The sequence below is a fragment of the Puntigrus tetrazona genome, chromosome 12 (assembly GCF_018831695.1).
Source record: "Puntigrus tetrazona isolate hp1 chromosome 12, ASM1883169v1, whole genome shotgun sequence".
Classification (NCBI taxonomy): Eukaryota; Metazoa; Chordata; class Actinopteri; order Cypriniformes; family Cyprinidae; genus Puntigrus; species Puntigrus tetrazona.
This window is the reverse complement of record NC_056710.1, coordinates 3,915,736-3,931,896: the sequence shown is the minus strand read 5'-3', so window position 1 is coordinate 3,931,896 and position 16,161 is coordinate 3,915,736. Positions and strand designations below refer to the sequence as shown.

Genomic DNA, 16,161 nt, shown 5'->3' with positions numbered 1-16,161 from the left:
CATAGACATAGAAAATATATATATATATATCTAAGGTTTTGACCGTTCGACCGTGAGAGAGACCGGAACAAAAATATCATTGGCTTAACAAGTGTTATCGCCTTTGTTATTGGACCTGTATAAGTAGGCGGGACGCTGCTCAAAATCTATAACATCATTGGTTAAGAAAACCAAAAACTCAACGCACTCCTAACAGTGATTGGCCAGTGTCCTTGGCGGGAGGACACATGTGTGATTTGAAATTTGAAAATCGGTTACTACTGCTTCGTTTTAATCGCGCGTGTGTTCGTAAGGTTAGTTCAGATAGTTTGAAACAACTTTAATTAGGAAAGCTAGTGATTTGATATAGTTGAAGGCATATTTGTTCGTATTATAGTTTCATTCGCTTAGGTCGTGCGAGAGGTAAACAGTAAAAAATGGCTGGAACTGAAGGACCTCTGAAGGTAAATTAAATTTTTACAACACCATCGTCAAAGGAGCGGAACCCTTAATGATGTCTAATCTGTGTTTGTTTTATGTATAAAAAATATTTGAAAGAACACATGATGTTTCTGTGGGATACAGTGTCATGTTGCGTTTTTGTTATTATTGTTCAAGTATCGTTATTTAAGTATAAGTAGATCATTTATGGTTGAAATATTAAGTGTTTTACTGTAGTATACCTCACGGCTATACTTTTGCCAAAGTTTAGCTGATATTGAATCTTATCCACGAATTCCTTAGGATTCCTCACCATTGCGAAGAAGTAGCCATAGTTTCCGCTACCATTTCATACCATGATAGCCATTATTTACGCTACAGATCCATACGGTCAAGTTACAATATACCGCTAACGTGGTGCAGGTCACAGAGAAAGGAAGTGTTACGCTTTATTTTTTCAGTTAGATTTAATGTTAAAAGATTTGCACACTCTGGCTGTCAATCTGCCATGTTCGTTAGCATTGAGGTAAGCAGTGTACTTCTGAAAGTTGAACTGCAACATTTTGGCGATGAATTGTCAAACGAAATTGTCCACAGTATTGATGGCGACATGTAAATTTTGTCCAAAACCCTTTATAGATTAATACTGGCCTTCACCATAACAGCTCCCGAGCCTTCTGTTTTCAAAATAGAATTTAACAACCCACAAACTCATTCAAAAAATGAATACAGATCTTTAAAGTTAAACTTTCAAAATTTCAGTTCTTTGTCCCACATCAACCAAAATGTCTTGACTTCCATAAGTGCTTTAGTTTCTTTTAACAATATTACCATGCTTCTCATTTGCTGTAATATTGTTTTTGTGTCTTCTTTTAGAGTTTGTTTGAAAATAAGGCTCTCAGTAAGACCAAGAAAGATGATAAGCGTCTGTCTGTGGAAAGGATCTATCAAAAGAAGACCCAGCTGGAGCATATTCTGCTCCGGCCTGACACCTACATAGGCTCTGTGGAGCCTGTTACCCAGGTAAAGATCTTACAAATGTGCTGCTTTTTTTTTTTTTTTGCTATCGGCACCCACTTATTAATGCATTCCAGCCATGACATGTTTTTAGTAGAATCAATGGTTGTTCTAAAGTGGTCACCCCTTTTATTAAGGCAAGAATACTTGCTGAACTATACAAAAAAAGTTTGGGTATCTTTTATTCTTTCAAGAAACCTAATTTCTTGAGAAATCATGAAATCACAACTGTAGAATATCGCAATGTTCCTTTCCTTTAGCAAATGTGGGTATTTGATGAGGCTATGGGAATGAACTGCAGAGACATCACGTTTGTCCCAGGACTCTACAAGATCTTCGACGAGATTCTCGGTGAGTTTATGGTATTATGAAAATAATCTTTAAAAATGTCCTTGCCATGTCATGAGTCACTAGTTTCAAATGTCGCTCCAAAAACTTGTTCATCTTCATAACATAAATGAAGATTTGACATTTAATTTTATTTACTTTCCCTTTTGTTGAAAGTCAGTGAATCCAAAACTTTCATAAATCACAAATAATATTGCAGCATTAATTCAAAGTCCAAAGAGATTTAATGTAAGCTATTCACATAAACATTTATCAATGCACATACATAGAGGTTGTGAAATAGTTAAATGCAGGTCAAACATTTGAAAGACAACTCTGTTTTCGGACCTTATGTAGGGATGATGTGCTCTCGCGGCTGCTGCTTGAGTATAATACCCTGATTCTTTGCTTCGTAGTGAATGCTGCTGATAACAAACAGAGGGACAAAACTATGAACTGCATCAAGGTCAACATTGACTCGTAAGTACTTTCCATGCTCTGATTGTTCACTGTTGTAGATTGGGAAGTCATTTAAAGTGATGCATGTCTCTGTGTGCAGGGAGAATAACACCATCAGTGTGTGGAACAACGGAAAGGGTATTCCTGTGGTTGAGCACAAGGTGGAAAAAGTATATGTTCCTGCTTTGATCTTTGGCCAACTCCTGACCTCCAGTAACTACGATGATGATGAGAAGAAGGTCACAGGTAAGGTTGAGCTGGAAACTCGTGGATTGATATGAATGGACTTGAATTGATTGTAATATGTGTGTGTGTGTGGTCAACAGGCGGCCGTAACGGATATGGTGCAAAGCTGTGTAACATCTTCAGCACCAAGTTTACAGTGGAGACTGCATGCCGAGAGTCAAGACACTGTTTTAAACAGGTAAGCTTGATACTTGCATGTTGACCAAATGTGTTTTAATATAAAGTAATATACAGTAATCAACATTTGAAGTGGATCGCAGTCTTTCAGAGTTGTCCTAAAACCAAAATGTCTTGTCTTAGGACCTACTTCAAATGTTGACTACTATATTATTGTTTTGAATATTAGGTATAATATTCATATTGACACTGGGAGTGGTATTGTACATGGTAGTCATTTTCGTTATCACTGATCTATAACAAACTAGATTGGCCATTTCATGTGATACCACCATGCTGCCATACTGTTTTTTTTTTTTTTTTTGCACATTTTGTTGAATGAAATTAAAAAAATGGGACTGCAGTTGTTAAAATATACTGCTTTAATTTGTACATTATGTTAGTTCATGACAAGAAATCTGATCGATTAAAGATCAGATTGATTATTACAGAGTAATGCTGGCTGTATAGACTTCGATCATTTATACTTTAGCTTGATGTAATATTTGCAATGTAGTCATAAACCCTGTTTTCACCCAGAATGATAACCATAAAGATAACTATATTACCACCACACATGTACGTCTGCTGCTTTAAATTCTCAAGCTCGTTATAGCAGTGTAGCAGGGTGATTGGCTGTGACTCATGTGTCCCAATACATGCATAAATCCTAAATGCTAAGTCCTCTGCAATTGCACACCAGGTAGTTTTAGGTAGAAATGTTGGTTGTCAGTAGAGGATGCCCTCTGGTGGTTGGAAAATGCAGTAATGTCACTTGAACACTACTGTAGTTTAGAATTCTGTGAGCAATCCAGTCAGATTGAGATGCTTCAGTTATTGCACAGTCAGTGTGATTTCATAGTGGAAGCATTGATCCGTACTGATGTGCCTTATCTCGAACCTTTTAATCTTTTCCCCAAAGACATGGTTTGATAACATGGGCCGAGCAGGCGAGTGCAAGATCAAATCCTTTGATGGCGACGACTATACCTGCATCACCTTCCAGCCGGACCTGGCAAAGTTTAAGATGCAAGTTTTAGATAAAGACACTGTCGCACTGCTGACTCGAAGAGCGTATGATATCGCTGGGGCTACTAAGGGTGTCCGTGTCTTTCTAAATGGCAAAAAGCTGGCTGTGAGTATGACTTTTTTGGTCTTATCTCCATTACATTTTGTTTTTACATCACTGCATCTTCCTAAGTTTATTTTTATTTACCTTTTCAGGTTAATGGTTTCCGTAGCTATGTGGACTTGTACCTAAAGGAAAGGGTGGATGAGACCGGTTCTCCCCTGACAATAGTCCATGAGATCGTAAATGAACGCTGGGAGGTGTGTCTTACCCTTAGTGATAAAGGGTTCCAGCAAGTCAGCTTCGTTAACAGCATCGCCACGACTAAGGTAAACATCTTCAGGTTTGCAATATGGCATTATGTTCAGCATAATATTTGTGCATTAACCAAACCTTTCCAAAACAAGCTTCCAACTGGTATTAAAGTGTTAATCCACCCGAAAAAGCAAAATCCTCTTACTATTAAGTCAAGGTTGGACACATCTTCCTTGGTTAGTTGACAGTGGAAAGTGCTTTAAATATGTAGTTGTGCGTTTCAGGGTGGCAGACATACTGACTATGTTGCGGACCAGATCGTGTCCAAACTGATTGAAGTTGTGAAAAAGAAGAACAAGGCTGGAGTGGTTGTCAAACCTTTTCAGGTACATCCTGATGTTTTTTAAAAACTTATAGGTCTCAGGATTATGGCACTCAAATTTTGTGGTCGGATGTAAAGTGCTGGTTGGACTGTGTATGCAGGTGAAGAACCACATGTGGTTGTTTGTGAACTGTCTGATTGAGAACCCCAGCTTTGACTCTCAGACCAAAGAGAACATGACATTACAGCATAAGAATTTTGGCTCCACCTGCTCTCTGAGTGACAAGTTTGTTAAACAGGTAGGTGACTCTTAATCTTGAATTGCCTTACCGATGCTGTATAATTTGGATTCAATGCTCCTCTTTTTAATATTTGGTGAATTGCTGCTGCCATGATTTAGTTGTAGTTAAATAATTCCAAATTGATGATATACCAATATATGCATTGGTCTTGTTTGTAGGCTAATAACTGTGGAATCGTGGAAAGCATTATGAACTGGGTGAAGTTTAAAGCCCAGGCTCAGCTCAATAAGAAATGCTCTGCTGTCAAACACACTAAGATTAAAGGAGTACCCAAGCTGGATGACGCCAATGATGCAGGTAACAAGGTTTGTTGTGCTGTTAAAATATCAAAACGCCATCAGCCTGGAAGCTAATTTTAGGATTGCTGCTTTGTTTTAGGTGGGAAGAACTCCACTAGCTGCACTCTGATCCTGACAGAAGGAGACTCGGCCAAAACTCTGGCTGTGTCGGGTCTGGGTGTTGTGGGACGTGACCGCTATGGTGTCTTTCCTCTGCGTGGTAAAATTCTCAATGTTCGAGAGGCATCACATAAACAGGTCAGTAAATAAAAAGCATTTTGATTGCTTCATGGTAAGGCTGGGTTAATTAAAAAGAAAGCAAAACTGAAATTCAGAACCTCTAACAATCTAACTTTGTTAGTTATTTCAGGGTGTTTTTTTTTTTTTTTAATCCTATTAATACTTCCCCTTAAAAAGGTACTTACCATGTGTGTATGACTGTTGCGCCCACATGTCTCGCACATTAAAATAATTTAGACTTTTACAAGCAGAAGACCCCGGAGGTGGGGCAAGCTCTGAGTTTGTTTACAGTAGCAGATTGCTTGGCAAGCTTTGTTTTACAACAGGGCGGAGGTATTCTGCACTGCTTTTTAATAAAAAAAAAAAAAAAAAAACAATTTTGGCCCACTTCCAGTTTACCCAATAACGTTTTGGATCCCAGCTTGCCAGTTGGCGTAATACATAGCATATTTAATTTCATTGCCATGTGCGCTCGTTCCTGTTGGTGTCGTCAGTCTGGCAGCCTGCATGTGCGTCAATTCGGAGGAGAAGCCAGGTGGAGCAAAAAATAAAAAAAGTATTCAGTATTTAGAATTGTTACCTAGTTCAACCACTTGGTGGCAATCCTACATGTATCACCTTTTTAAGAACTTTTAATTTAAAAGTGCACTCACTGAGAAACGTTTGTTTTCCTTTTTAATCAAGTCTAGTTTAGGTAATTTCACCCTGTCCTACTTTATGAAGTTGTATCAATTTATAGACCCCACAAAAGCTAACTTTGAGGGTTTTTTTTTTTATTTTTTTTTTTTATACAGATCATGGAGAATGCTGAGATCAACAACATCATAAAGATCCTTGGTCTGCAGTACAATAAGAACTACAGTGCACCTGAGTCACTCAAGAGCCTGCGCTACGGCAAGCTCATGATCATGACAGATCAGGTCAGTCTACAAACAATGTACCCATTAGAGCATATAGGGTGTAGTTTGTAATGACGGGTGACTTCTGCAGGATCAAGACGGATCTCACATTAAAGGTCTTCTCATCAACTTCATACATCATAACTGGCCATCACTGCTGCGCCACAACTTCCTAGAAGAGTTTATCACACCTATCATCAAGGTAGGTTCCAGATTTGTACTTGTGGTCGATATGTATTAAAAAAAAAAAAAAAAAAAAAAAAAGAGAGAGAGAGAGAAATTGTGAGAACATTTTATTGACTGCCAGTATTGTCGCTCTCTAGGCATCCAATAAGAAGCAGGAGCTTTCTTTCTACAGTATCCCAGAGTTCAATGAGTGGAAGGAGAAACAAAGTAGCATAAAATCCTGGAAGATCAAATACTACAAAGGTTTGTCTCAAACACCTGTGGTAGTCCACTGGCAAACGTAAGCAGTACTATTAGTGCTTTTCCTTATTTAGAAAGTACATCACTTGTGTTAACAGTAACATTTGAAAGTGGTTCTAAAACATGCTTGTATACATAATCGTTTGCAGATATCTAATGTAGTTTTCTGTCTACCTCTCTCCAGGTTTGGGTACCAGCACATCTAAGGAGGCCAAAGAGTATTTTTCGGATATGACAAGACACCGAATCCCTTTTAAGTACTCTGGGCCAGCTGATGATGAAGCTATCACCCTGGTAACCATGTCTTTGTTTGAATTTGTGGTGGACACAATTGAACAACTTTTAATATTAATTTTTGAAAGTGTTATTTCTGACTTTTTTTTCTTTTTTTTTTTTCTCATCTATCAGGCCTTTAGTAAGAAAATGGTAGATGAGAGGAAGGAATGGCTGACCAGCTTCATGATCAACAGACGTCAGCGCAGAGAACACAACCTGCCTGAGGTGCCATAACCCTTTTTAAAAAAGAAAAGTTAAAATTTAAAGTATATAATTTTTTTTATTTTTTTTATAAATAGGAAATAGTTTCAAACAGTAGTGTGCCACTAAGCATGATCCTGTTTCTACTTTCTACTGTGCAGGAGTACCTGTACGGACAGGAAACGACATCCCTCACCTACCATGATTTTATCAATAAAGAGCTTGTGTTGTTCTCCAACTCTGACAATGAGAGATCACTCCCCTGCTTGGTGGACGGTGAGAAACCTGAATTTCTCGAGCATTACAGTTGTCATCGCTGAATTATGTTTAGTATAGTTTAAGGCTGACAAAGGGTGGTTGCTAAAATAATGCAATTATGCTACTTTTATAACCTCAACCGATATCTAGCATTGCATGCATTCATAATACAATTCCAGAATACAAGCAGAGAACTACTGAACAAAGATGCAGAGAAGTAATATGTATGTCTGTTTCAGGTCTAAAACCAGGCCAAAGGAAAGTACTGTTCTGCTGTTTTAAGAGGAATGATAAAAGGGAGGTGAAAGTGGCTCAATTGGCAGGATCAGTGGCTGAGATGTCAGCATACCACCATGGAGAGGTGAGGACTCTATCAAACGGTATATAATGACTTTTGATGTCATGTAGTCTGTATATGGAAAATGTTGTCATATTGCTTTCGTTTTTAGCAAGACATTGCCCCTCTATAAATATGAAAAGACACATTCAAAAGTAAACTTGTGCTGATAAGTCTCTATCAAACTACTGTCATTAATTTAATATAAACCAGTGAACCTGGTAGCTTTCACATGATACAACTATTAATGTTTTTCTTTTCTTCAGGTCTCTCTGATGATGACCATTGTGGGTCTTGCTCAGAACTTTGTGGGCAGTAATAATTTGAACCTGCTCCAGCCTATGGGTCAGTTTGGCACACGTCTGCATGGTGGCAAAGACTCTGCCAGCCCCAGATACATCTTTACCATGCTCAGGTACACAGATTCACTGTGGTTATGGCTTACAAATACAATGTCATAACTAGTAATTTTAAACAAAATCTTTGTTATTTGCAGTCCACTTGCTCGTCTTCTGTTTCCTGCTGTGGACGATAACCTTTTGAAATATAACTACGATGATAATTTGCGAGTGGAGCCGGAGTGGTACATGCCCATCATTCCTCTGCTGCTGGCTAATGGAGGTGAGGGCATCGGCACAGGATGGGCCAGCCGCATCCCCAACTATGACGTGAGGGAGATCATCAACAATATTCACAGAATGCTCAATGGAGAAGATCCACTTCCCATGGTACAAATAAATTCATGTTTTAAATGTAATTGCCATAAATGCATCGTTTTTGTCATAATGCATGTTGTTCTAAATCAGAAATGCTTAACATGCTTTCTTTACCCATTTATGTCTAGCTGCCAAGCTATAAGGGCTTCAAAGGCACCATTGATGAATTGGCAAAGAATCAGTATGTGAATAATGGAGAGGTGGCCATCATTGACTCTACTACTATTGAGATCACTGAACTGCCAATCAAAACCTGGACACAGGTGCGTGAAGTCTGTTTTTATACTACTTCAGAAAGTTTGTTCGTGATTTCTTGTAGGACTTGTAGTGGTTGGAAATTCAGCTAACATGATTAGCTGGTAAGATTAATGTAACTACATCCTTTTTAAAACTTTCAGCAGTGTCTTCTAGGGATTATACCAATCTTTCCTTCAATGCAAATTCATGTTTTGTGCTGTATAAACTTAAATCTGTGAAACTTGGTGTAAAGCTGGGCGGTGGAGAACATTTTCTATGCAATAAATGATGAATAACATGACGTTTCTTAGATCTACAAGGAGAATGTATTGGAGGCAATGCTGAATGGCACGGAGAAGGTTCCTTCTTTGATCACAGACTATAAAGAGTATCATACAGACACCACGGTGCGTTTCGTCATAAAGATGACTGAGGAGCGCTTAAAAGAGGCTGAGGCAGCTGGATTACATAAAGTCTTCAAACTACAGAATCTGCTCACCTGTCACTCCATGGTGAACATCCCACACCACATACTCTTTATGACAACATGCATACCTTTTTTTTTTTTGCCAAATCAAGTCATTTGTTGTCTTCTGTTTTCCATCATTCTCATGCAGGTGTTGTTTGATCATGTGGGCAGTCTGAAAAAGTATGAGTCTGTTCAGGACATCTTGAAGGATTTCTTTGAGCTCAGAATGAAGTATTATGTCCTCAGAAAAGACTGGCTGCTAGGCATGCTGGGGGCTGAAAGTGCCAAACTTTCCAACCAGGCCCGATTCATTCTGGAAAAGATCCAGGGCACACTGGTCATTGGTGAGTAATGCGTTTTCTCTCATTATCTTTGGTTTTACACCACATGCAGAAGTCCTTAGAGTCCTTAAATAATAAGGAAACTGCCAGGGATAAATAGCAAAAATACGTAGACTTGACTATGTAAAAGCTGATAGAACATTAATGAAGATATTGGTTCAGAACAAACCGTCTGCACAAATCTCTGTTGTGGAGTTCGGGAATATTTCATATGGAATATTGTTTGCTCATTTGTATGTTTTATTAATATCATTATTAATAGCAATGACCGGTCATTTTTATATTTGTCATATATATATATATATATATATATATATATATATATATATATATATATATATATATATATATATATATATATATATATATATATATATATATATATATATATATATATATATATATATATATATATATTATTTATTTATTTATTTATTTATTTCCTTTAAGTGTTGTCAATGTAGTAGATTGTTTAACACGTGTGACGATCAGGTCAACACAAGCAGAGAAATTGTACACTAAGTTAAAAGAAACTGCACTGGTATCAGATTGCATCAGTATTTTTGGGATCGGATAATTTACTGAAATCGCTATCATTGCATCCGTAGTCACCACGGCGCTATATATATAGCGCAGAGGTTGTGTGTGTGTGTGTGTGTGTGTATATGCATGTTTGTGTTTGATATCAGCTTATTTTTATTTTCAGAAAATAAACCTAAGAAGGAGCTGATCCGCATGCTTCAGCAGATGGGCTATGACTCAGACCCTGTTAAGGGCTGGAAAGATGCTCAAGAGAAGGTACTCCCTACAACAGCCTCATTTCTGAAATTTAAATAGTTTTGGTTTCCTTTGACTTGTTACATGCATCAATATAATTTTCATTTTGTTTGGCAGGATGCAGAAGAGGATGACGACGAGGAGGAGAAGGATAAAGAGGAGGCATCTGGCCCTGATTATAACTATCTACTCAGCATGCCCATGTGGTACCTGACCAAAGAAAAGAAAGATGAGCTGTGCCGACAGAGAGATGCTAAGGTGACTATCAGTCTGTGATAGATGGAAACCCGGCTTGTGATTTTTAGTATTGCAGTGGAGTTTACAAAGGCTCTTATGCTTTTGTTGTGCAGATGACCGAGTTGAACACGCTCAAGATGAAAGCCCCTGCTGATCTGTGGAAAGAGGATCTGGCAAACTTTACAGAGGAGCTTGAGGTAAACAAGACGCTTTTTATGTTCCTTTTTTGGATTAGTTTGAAGCTGATAAAACAAACTGAACCAATCTTGAACTGCTTTTGCTTTGTCTGAAAAAATAAGTATTAGTCGGTTTAATGAAATTAGCATTTTCAAAACTATAATTTCTGTGCGATTTCTAAAGTCACCAATGGTCGTTTGCATGTAGCGTTTGGAACAGAAAGAGATGGAGTCACAAAATGCAGTGCCTGTGGTGAAGGGTAAAGTGGGCAAATCAAAGGTGGTGAAGATGAAGAACGAGACCATGCCCACTCCACAGGGCCGCCGTGTCATCCCCCGCATCACCAGCACCATGAAGGTCCAGGCTGTTAAGAAGGAGGGAGCCAAACGAGGCAAAGCTGTGAAGGTATGTGTGTGCAGAATGAGATTTGCATGCATAAACAGTCTGTAAATCTCTGGTTGGTCACCATTCTGCACTTCAGGTTACGGTTTATTCCCATTTTATTTTTTTTATTTATTTTTTTTTGCAGAAGCAAATTGAGTCTTGTTTTCATAGCCAGACATTTTATAAGTTTAGCACATCTTGAAAGAGTACTTGTGTTTTTTTTTAGAAAGAGGCTGATGTGGTGATGAAGATGGAGTTTGATGATGAAGCAGATGCAGCAGTCAATAGCTCTGAGATGGGACTGACTGCAAGACTCACTAAGAAGGTCAAGAAAGAGCCAGCCAAAGCAAAAGGTAAGACAACTATGTGCTATATGAAAAAAGAGAGTTTTATCATAACCATTTTATTACAGGATTTTGTAAGATTTTAAAGTTACCCCCTGAACCTAATCCTCAGTAGGATGCAAGTCAATTATACAAATTCTTATGATTTTTGACCATAATCTCATCAAAACGGTTTATGAATTGCCATGAAAACATTGGAAAAAACATGACCCTCAGTCTTTTAATGCTTACAAATGCACCTTCACGCAGTTGATACAGAATTTCAAATGCCCTCATTCTACATGACAGTGATTCTGAAATGGTTAATCAACTGTTGATTCTTCTTTTAAATTAAAATCTCCTTTAAGAATTATATTGTAGTTCTGTAATGTGCCATTTCTTTTACTATCAGATGCCTTCATGCAGTATCATCAAATTCTGATCTTTGTATTGCAATGTTTTTGTGGATTAACACGTTATAGCCTCTGGGCCCAGCTAGCATAGACTGCTCTTAGGTTCGAAATAGTCCTCCTTAAATGCCTTGAACACACTAATATTTGCGAAACGTTCTGAAACAGTGTTGTAAATACAACTTAACCACTGATTTCTAGTTATAAATATTTCGTGATGTCTCAAGGCGGAGACGTGTTTATACTAGCTTTTTTTGGTCGGGTGCACAAGTCATCATTTTTATAGACTATCTCTTTGGTTTTACAACTGCCTCGAAACTTTACAGATCTCTATGCACCAAGAGCTTGTAACACCTAAAGAGAAAAGAATTTGGTATTGCGTCAGATGACCTTTTGAAAGTTTCATCTTTTCTTTTGCGCCAGGAACAAAGTCAGGCAAGCAGACCACTCTCTCCTTTAAACCGGTCCAGAAGAAAAACCCCTGGTCTTCTGATGAGGGAGAGTCTGAGTCTGACAGTGAGCTCATCCCTGAGGAAGTGGCTCCAAGAGAAAAGAGAGAGCGTAAAGGTGACAATCTTGATGCATGTTTTAATCCTTTAGACCGTGTCAATATCAATATCAACTGCATAAAGTTGAGGCTTTATCCCCAAAAAAATTTCTTTGCAGCTGCGGTGGAAAAGAAGTACAGTCTGTCGAGCAGTGAAGATGAGTTTGATGTCTGGACAAAGAGCTCTAAACAGAAGCGCGCTATCATTGAGGATGACGAGTCCTTCCTCCCAGAACCCAGCGGTGCACCTGATAGTGACATTGACTCTCCTCCTCCCGCACCTGTTGTGTAAGACAGACAACCCTTCTCCTTTTGCTTCAGATGTCATCTGTTCTCTATTATGACTATCTCTATTGTTTCTCAATCAGCTCCCTTGGTCAGTTGTTGGGGTACTAAAGAGGAAGTCACCCATTTAAGTGCTGTCTCAATCGTTAAATCTTTCCAGTGCTCTGGAATGTTTGCTCCTTAAAAAAAAAACACACACAATTTCACAAAAACTAGGGAGCATTGGTGCTCACTATGCTCCTTACCGGAAAGGTCACATTTCTGAAGCATGAAACATTAACCACATGAGACAAGGCAATTTATGTGGTTTTAAGATCTGATAAGACTAAACGGTTTTAGTATTTCAACATGTATACACATCACAATACATGTAGTGAACGCATTTCATTATAATGTGTAATATTCGGATGAAATCTTGTAAGAACAGAACAATGTGTTCAAAGAAAATAATATAAAAATTAGATTAGTACTGCATGCTGAGTTCAACAATCTATAGTGATCTGTATTTTTCTAGAACATTTATTTTCTTTTTTCAGGAAAAAAGCCCCAGCAAAAGCCAGCAAACCAAAAGTAGAGAAACCCGAAGCCAGTAGCAAGTCCGGCTGTAAGCTCCACACAACTGTGTGCCAATCACAGATCATTCTTTAGCTTTGCCTGTATCTTCATTGCTTGTCAGCTGGTTTACTTGTTCACTGTGCTTGTTAAACTAGCTGAGACCAGCCAAGAACCGGCCCCTAAACCAGTGAAAAAAACAGCCGTAGGAGCCACCAAGAAACTGCCCGTAAAGACAAGTGCTGCTTCTAAGAAAAAAGCAACAGGTATGTGAATGTAATTATCCCCCCCCCCCCAACAATAAAAACTGCATTGGAAAAGTTCCATGGATGGTAAAGATATTTGTATTTATTTATTAACTACACTTTAGTAATGAATGGCCACATTTTATTGTAATGAGTGTCAGTATAGCCGTTTCTTAATTTATGCTTTTATCTTTCTAGATTCAAAGCAGCCCTCAATCCTTGATGTGCTCTCGAAGCAAAGTCCTAAAAAAACCAAAGCCACCAAGAAGCCTGCTGCTGTCAAAAAGTCTTCTGACTCGGATGACGAAAGCGCCGTTGCGGTTAAGAGACCAGCCAAAAAGAGGAAGACCGCTCTGAGCAGTGACCAATCAGACAGCTCTGACTCTGACAGTGGCAATCTGATGGCTCGCCTCAAGGGCAAAAGCACCACTGGAAAGGTAATTTGACACTTTACTTTACTTTGAAGTTGATGTTTCAATATCAGTGTTTGGTAAGTATTTGAATATCAATAAATGCTTACAAAGGTTAGATAAAGGAGTTAAACGGAGTAATGCAGTTGCATTCAATATTAAACTGCTGTACAGATATTTTAGTACAAGGAATTTTTCAATACGTTTTATTGAATTGTAGCCAAATTATAGTAATTTTCAATTTTGATCAAACTCACAAGCTTTTCCTGATTTAATTTTCTATTCCAGAAAGCAAAGAGCTGGGAAGACGATGACAGCTTTCAGCTGGAAGAGAAAGTTGTGACGTCTGCAGCTCCCAGGAGCCGAGCTGCACGTACCACCAAACCTGTGACCTACACTCTTGATTCTGATTCTGATGACTGTTAAATGTCTTAAAGTAGCCTGTTTGTATGAGACTCAGTTACTTAGATGTTGTTGGTTTTTTTTTTTTTTTTAGATGCTTATACATGCAAAAAGACTGTTTTATGTTGGTCGTTGTTTTTAAAGTGATCAATAACAAACTAAAATTTGTGTGAACAGGTTTTGTAGTTTATTTTGTTATATTATTGCACATTACATTGTTCGTTGTTGCTTTTTATACATGTTGTTTTGTCTTGTAAATATTTTATATGTTCTCTTGTTCGAAGCTCGTAATAAATTTTCAGTGACATTTGTATTGGTCTCCATTTTGAACTTGTATCTTTATATCAAAGTGGGGTTTATGCACATTGAATTTATAATATAGTATTTGTACTGTTAAATTTTACTGTATCCCTAATGGCTGTTAATTTTGAAGAGAAAGATCACCCAAAAATAAAAATTGTTGCTGTACACCCTGTACTAAACCTGTATTTTTGAGTTTATTGAAAAATTTATATTTAGGGTTTTTGCTCGTAGCGAAATATATATTTTTTTTTTCTCTGGAGTGAATGGCTACTAACAATTGTTTGGTTAATGAACTAGTTAGTATTGGACAAATAATTTTAAATAACGTTCTGCAAAAAGGAAGCCATTGTTTTAACTAGTACATATCAGTATATGGTGAAAATTCAACCATCTTGCGTGGCTGTGACTAGATTTTTAGTGCTTAAGTATATTTAACAATATTCTAGGTAAATTATGTATAATGCATCATATATAATGTGTTTGTCATTGATATGTGTGTATATGAAAAAAATTAGAGCAAGATAACTGCCATGATTTGCTAACTCTTTAATTTAATTCATAAATTTGTATAGCGCTTTTTACAATGGCTATTGTTCCAAAGCAGCTGCACAAAAGCAAATCATTACACAACAAAAGCAAATCACTACACAACAGGATGAATTACAATACAAGAAAATTCAAGATAGAATTAGTCCAGACGGAAGGTTGAGTTTTCCTCGACGTCATCGCAGGAAGGTCATCTCCTCACTGGGTCCACTGGAGAGGCTCGGTACCTAGATGCCTCGGGATGTGCATCCCGAGGTGGAGACAAAAGGATAATTAGCGTAGCGGCCATTCATACTATTGGGAATCACAATGTACTGTAGCATAGGTTTATGTGAATCTTTATGAGTATGCTTTGCTAAAAAGATATGTCTTTAGCCTAGACTTAAACTGAGAGAGTGTGTCTGATCCCCAAACATTAGCAGGAAGGTTATTCCAGAGTTTGGGTGCCAAATGTGAAAATGCTCGACCACCTTTAGTGGACTTTGCTATACGAGCAACTACCAGGAGCCCTGAGTTTTGAGATCTTAAAGAGCGTGACGGGTTGTAGCGAGACAGAAGGCTGGTCAGATAAATGGGGGCTAAACCATTTAGAGCCTTGTAGGTCAGTAACAGTACTTTATAATCAATTCGGAAATGAACAGGCAGCCAGTGCAGGGAGGATAAAACTGGGGTTATATGTTCATATCTCCTTGTCCTGGTAAGAACTCGAGCGGCTGCGTTCTGCACTAACTGAAGCTTGTTTATTGAAGATGCTGGACAACCAGCGAGCAGCGCATTATAGTAATCCAGTCTAGATGTCATGAATGCATGAACTAGCTTTTCTGCATCTGAGAGAGAGAGCATGTGTCTGAGTTTAGCAATATTTCTAAGATGAAAGTAGGCAGATTTTGTAACATGAGTGATATGGTGTTCGAAGGACAGGTTGCTGTCCAATATCACACCCAAGTCTTTAACTGTCGGAGTAACGTTTATATCACATCCATCTAATTGTAGTTTGAGCTCAGAAATTTGCTGTAAACATGAATTTGGGCCGATAAGAAGCACCTCTGTTTTATTAGTTTAATAGAAGAAAATTTCTAGTCATCCAGTCTTTTATGTCTTTAACACACTCTGTTAATTTAGACATTTTTGATAACTCATCAGACTTAGATGAAATGTATAGCTGTGTGTCATCTGCATAACTGTGGAAATTAACCCCGTGCTTTCTAATAATGTTCCCCAGGGGCAGCATGTATATCGAGAACAGTAAGGGGCCTAAAACTGATCCTCGAGGCACACTTTACACCACACTTTACAGGCATTATACTAGAGC

General features: G+C 38.0%; 1 protein-coding gene across 1 annotated transcript; it reads left to right on the top strand.

Moving 5' to 3' along the window:
* The first annotated feature begins 237 nt into the window (after positions 1-237).
* top2a (DNA topoisomerase II alpha) lies at positions 238-14,477 on the top strand. The gene is made up of 35 exons (XM_043254134.1): positions 238-443; positions 1,297-1,443; positions 1,698-1,788; positions 2,181-2,244; positions 2,324-2,469; positions 2,550-2,647; positions 3,548-3,760; positions 3,850-4,023; positions 4,234-4,335; positions 4,433-4,570; positions 4,732-4,870; positions 4,952-5,109; positions 5,886-6,011; positions 6,082-6,192; positions 6,314-6,419; positions 6,601-6,710; positions 6,825-6,917; positions 7,055-7,169; positions 7,391-7,512; positions 7,755-7,903; positions 7,985-8,216; positions 8,333-8,467; positions 8,753-8,953; positions 9,059-9,254; positions 9,958-10,049; positions 10,146-10,286; positions 10,379-10,462; positions 10,650-10,847; positions 11,053-11,179; positions 11,983-12,126; positions 12,226-12,394; positions 12,928-12,995; positions 13,102-13,209; positions 13,387-13,625; positions 13,887-14,477. The coding sequence occupies exons 1-35, from the start codon at positions 417-419 to the stop codon at positions 14,022-14,024; spliced, it is 4,701 nt and encodes a 1,566-aa protein (XP_043110069.1). The 5' UTR covers positions 238-416; the 3' UTR covers positions 14,025-14,477.
* The last annotated feature ends 1,684 nt before the right edge of the window (positions 14,478-16,161 follow it).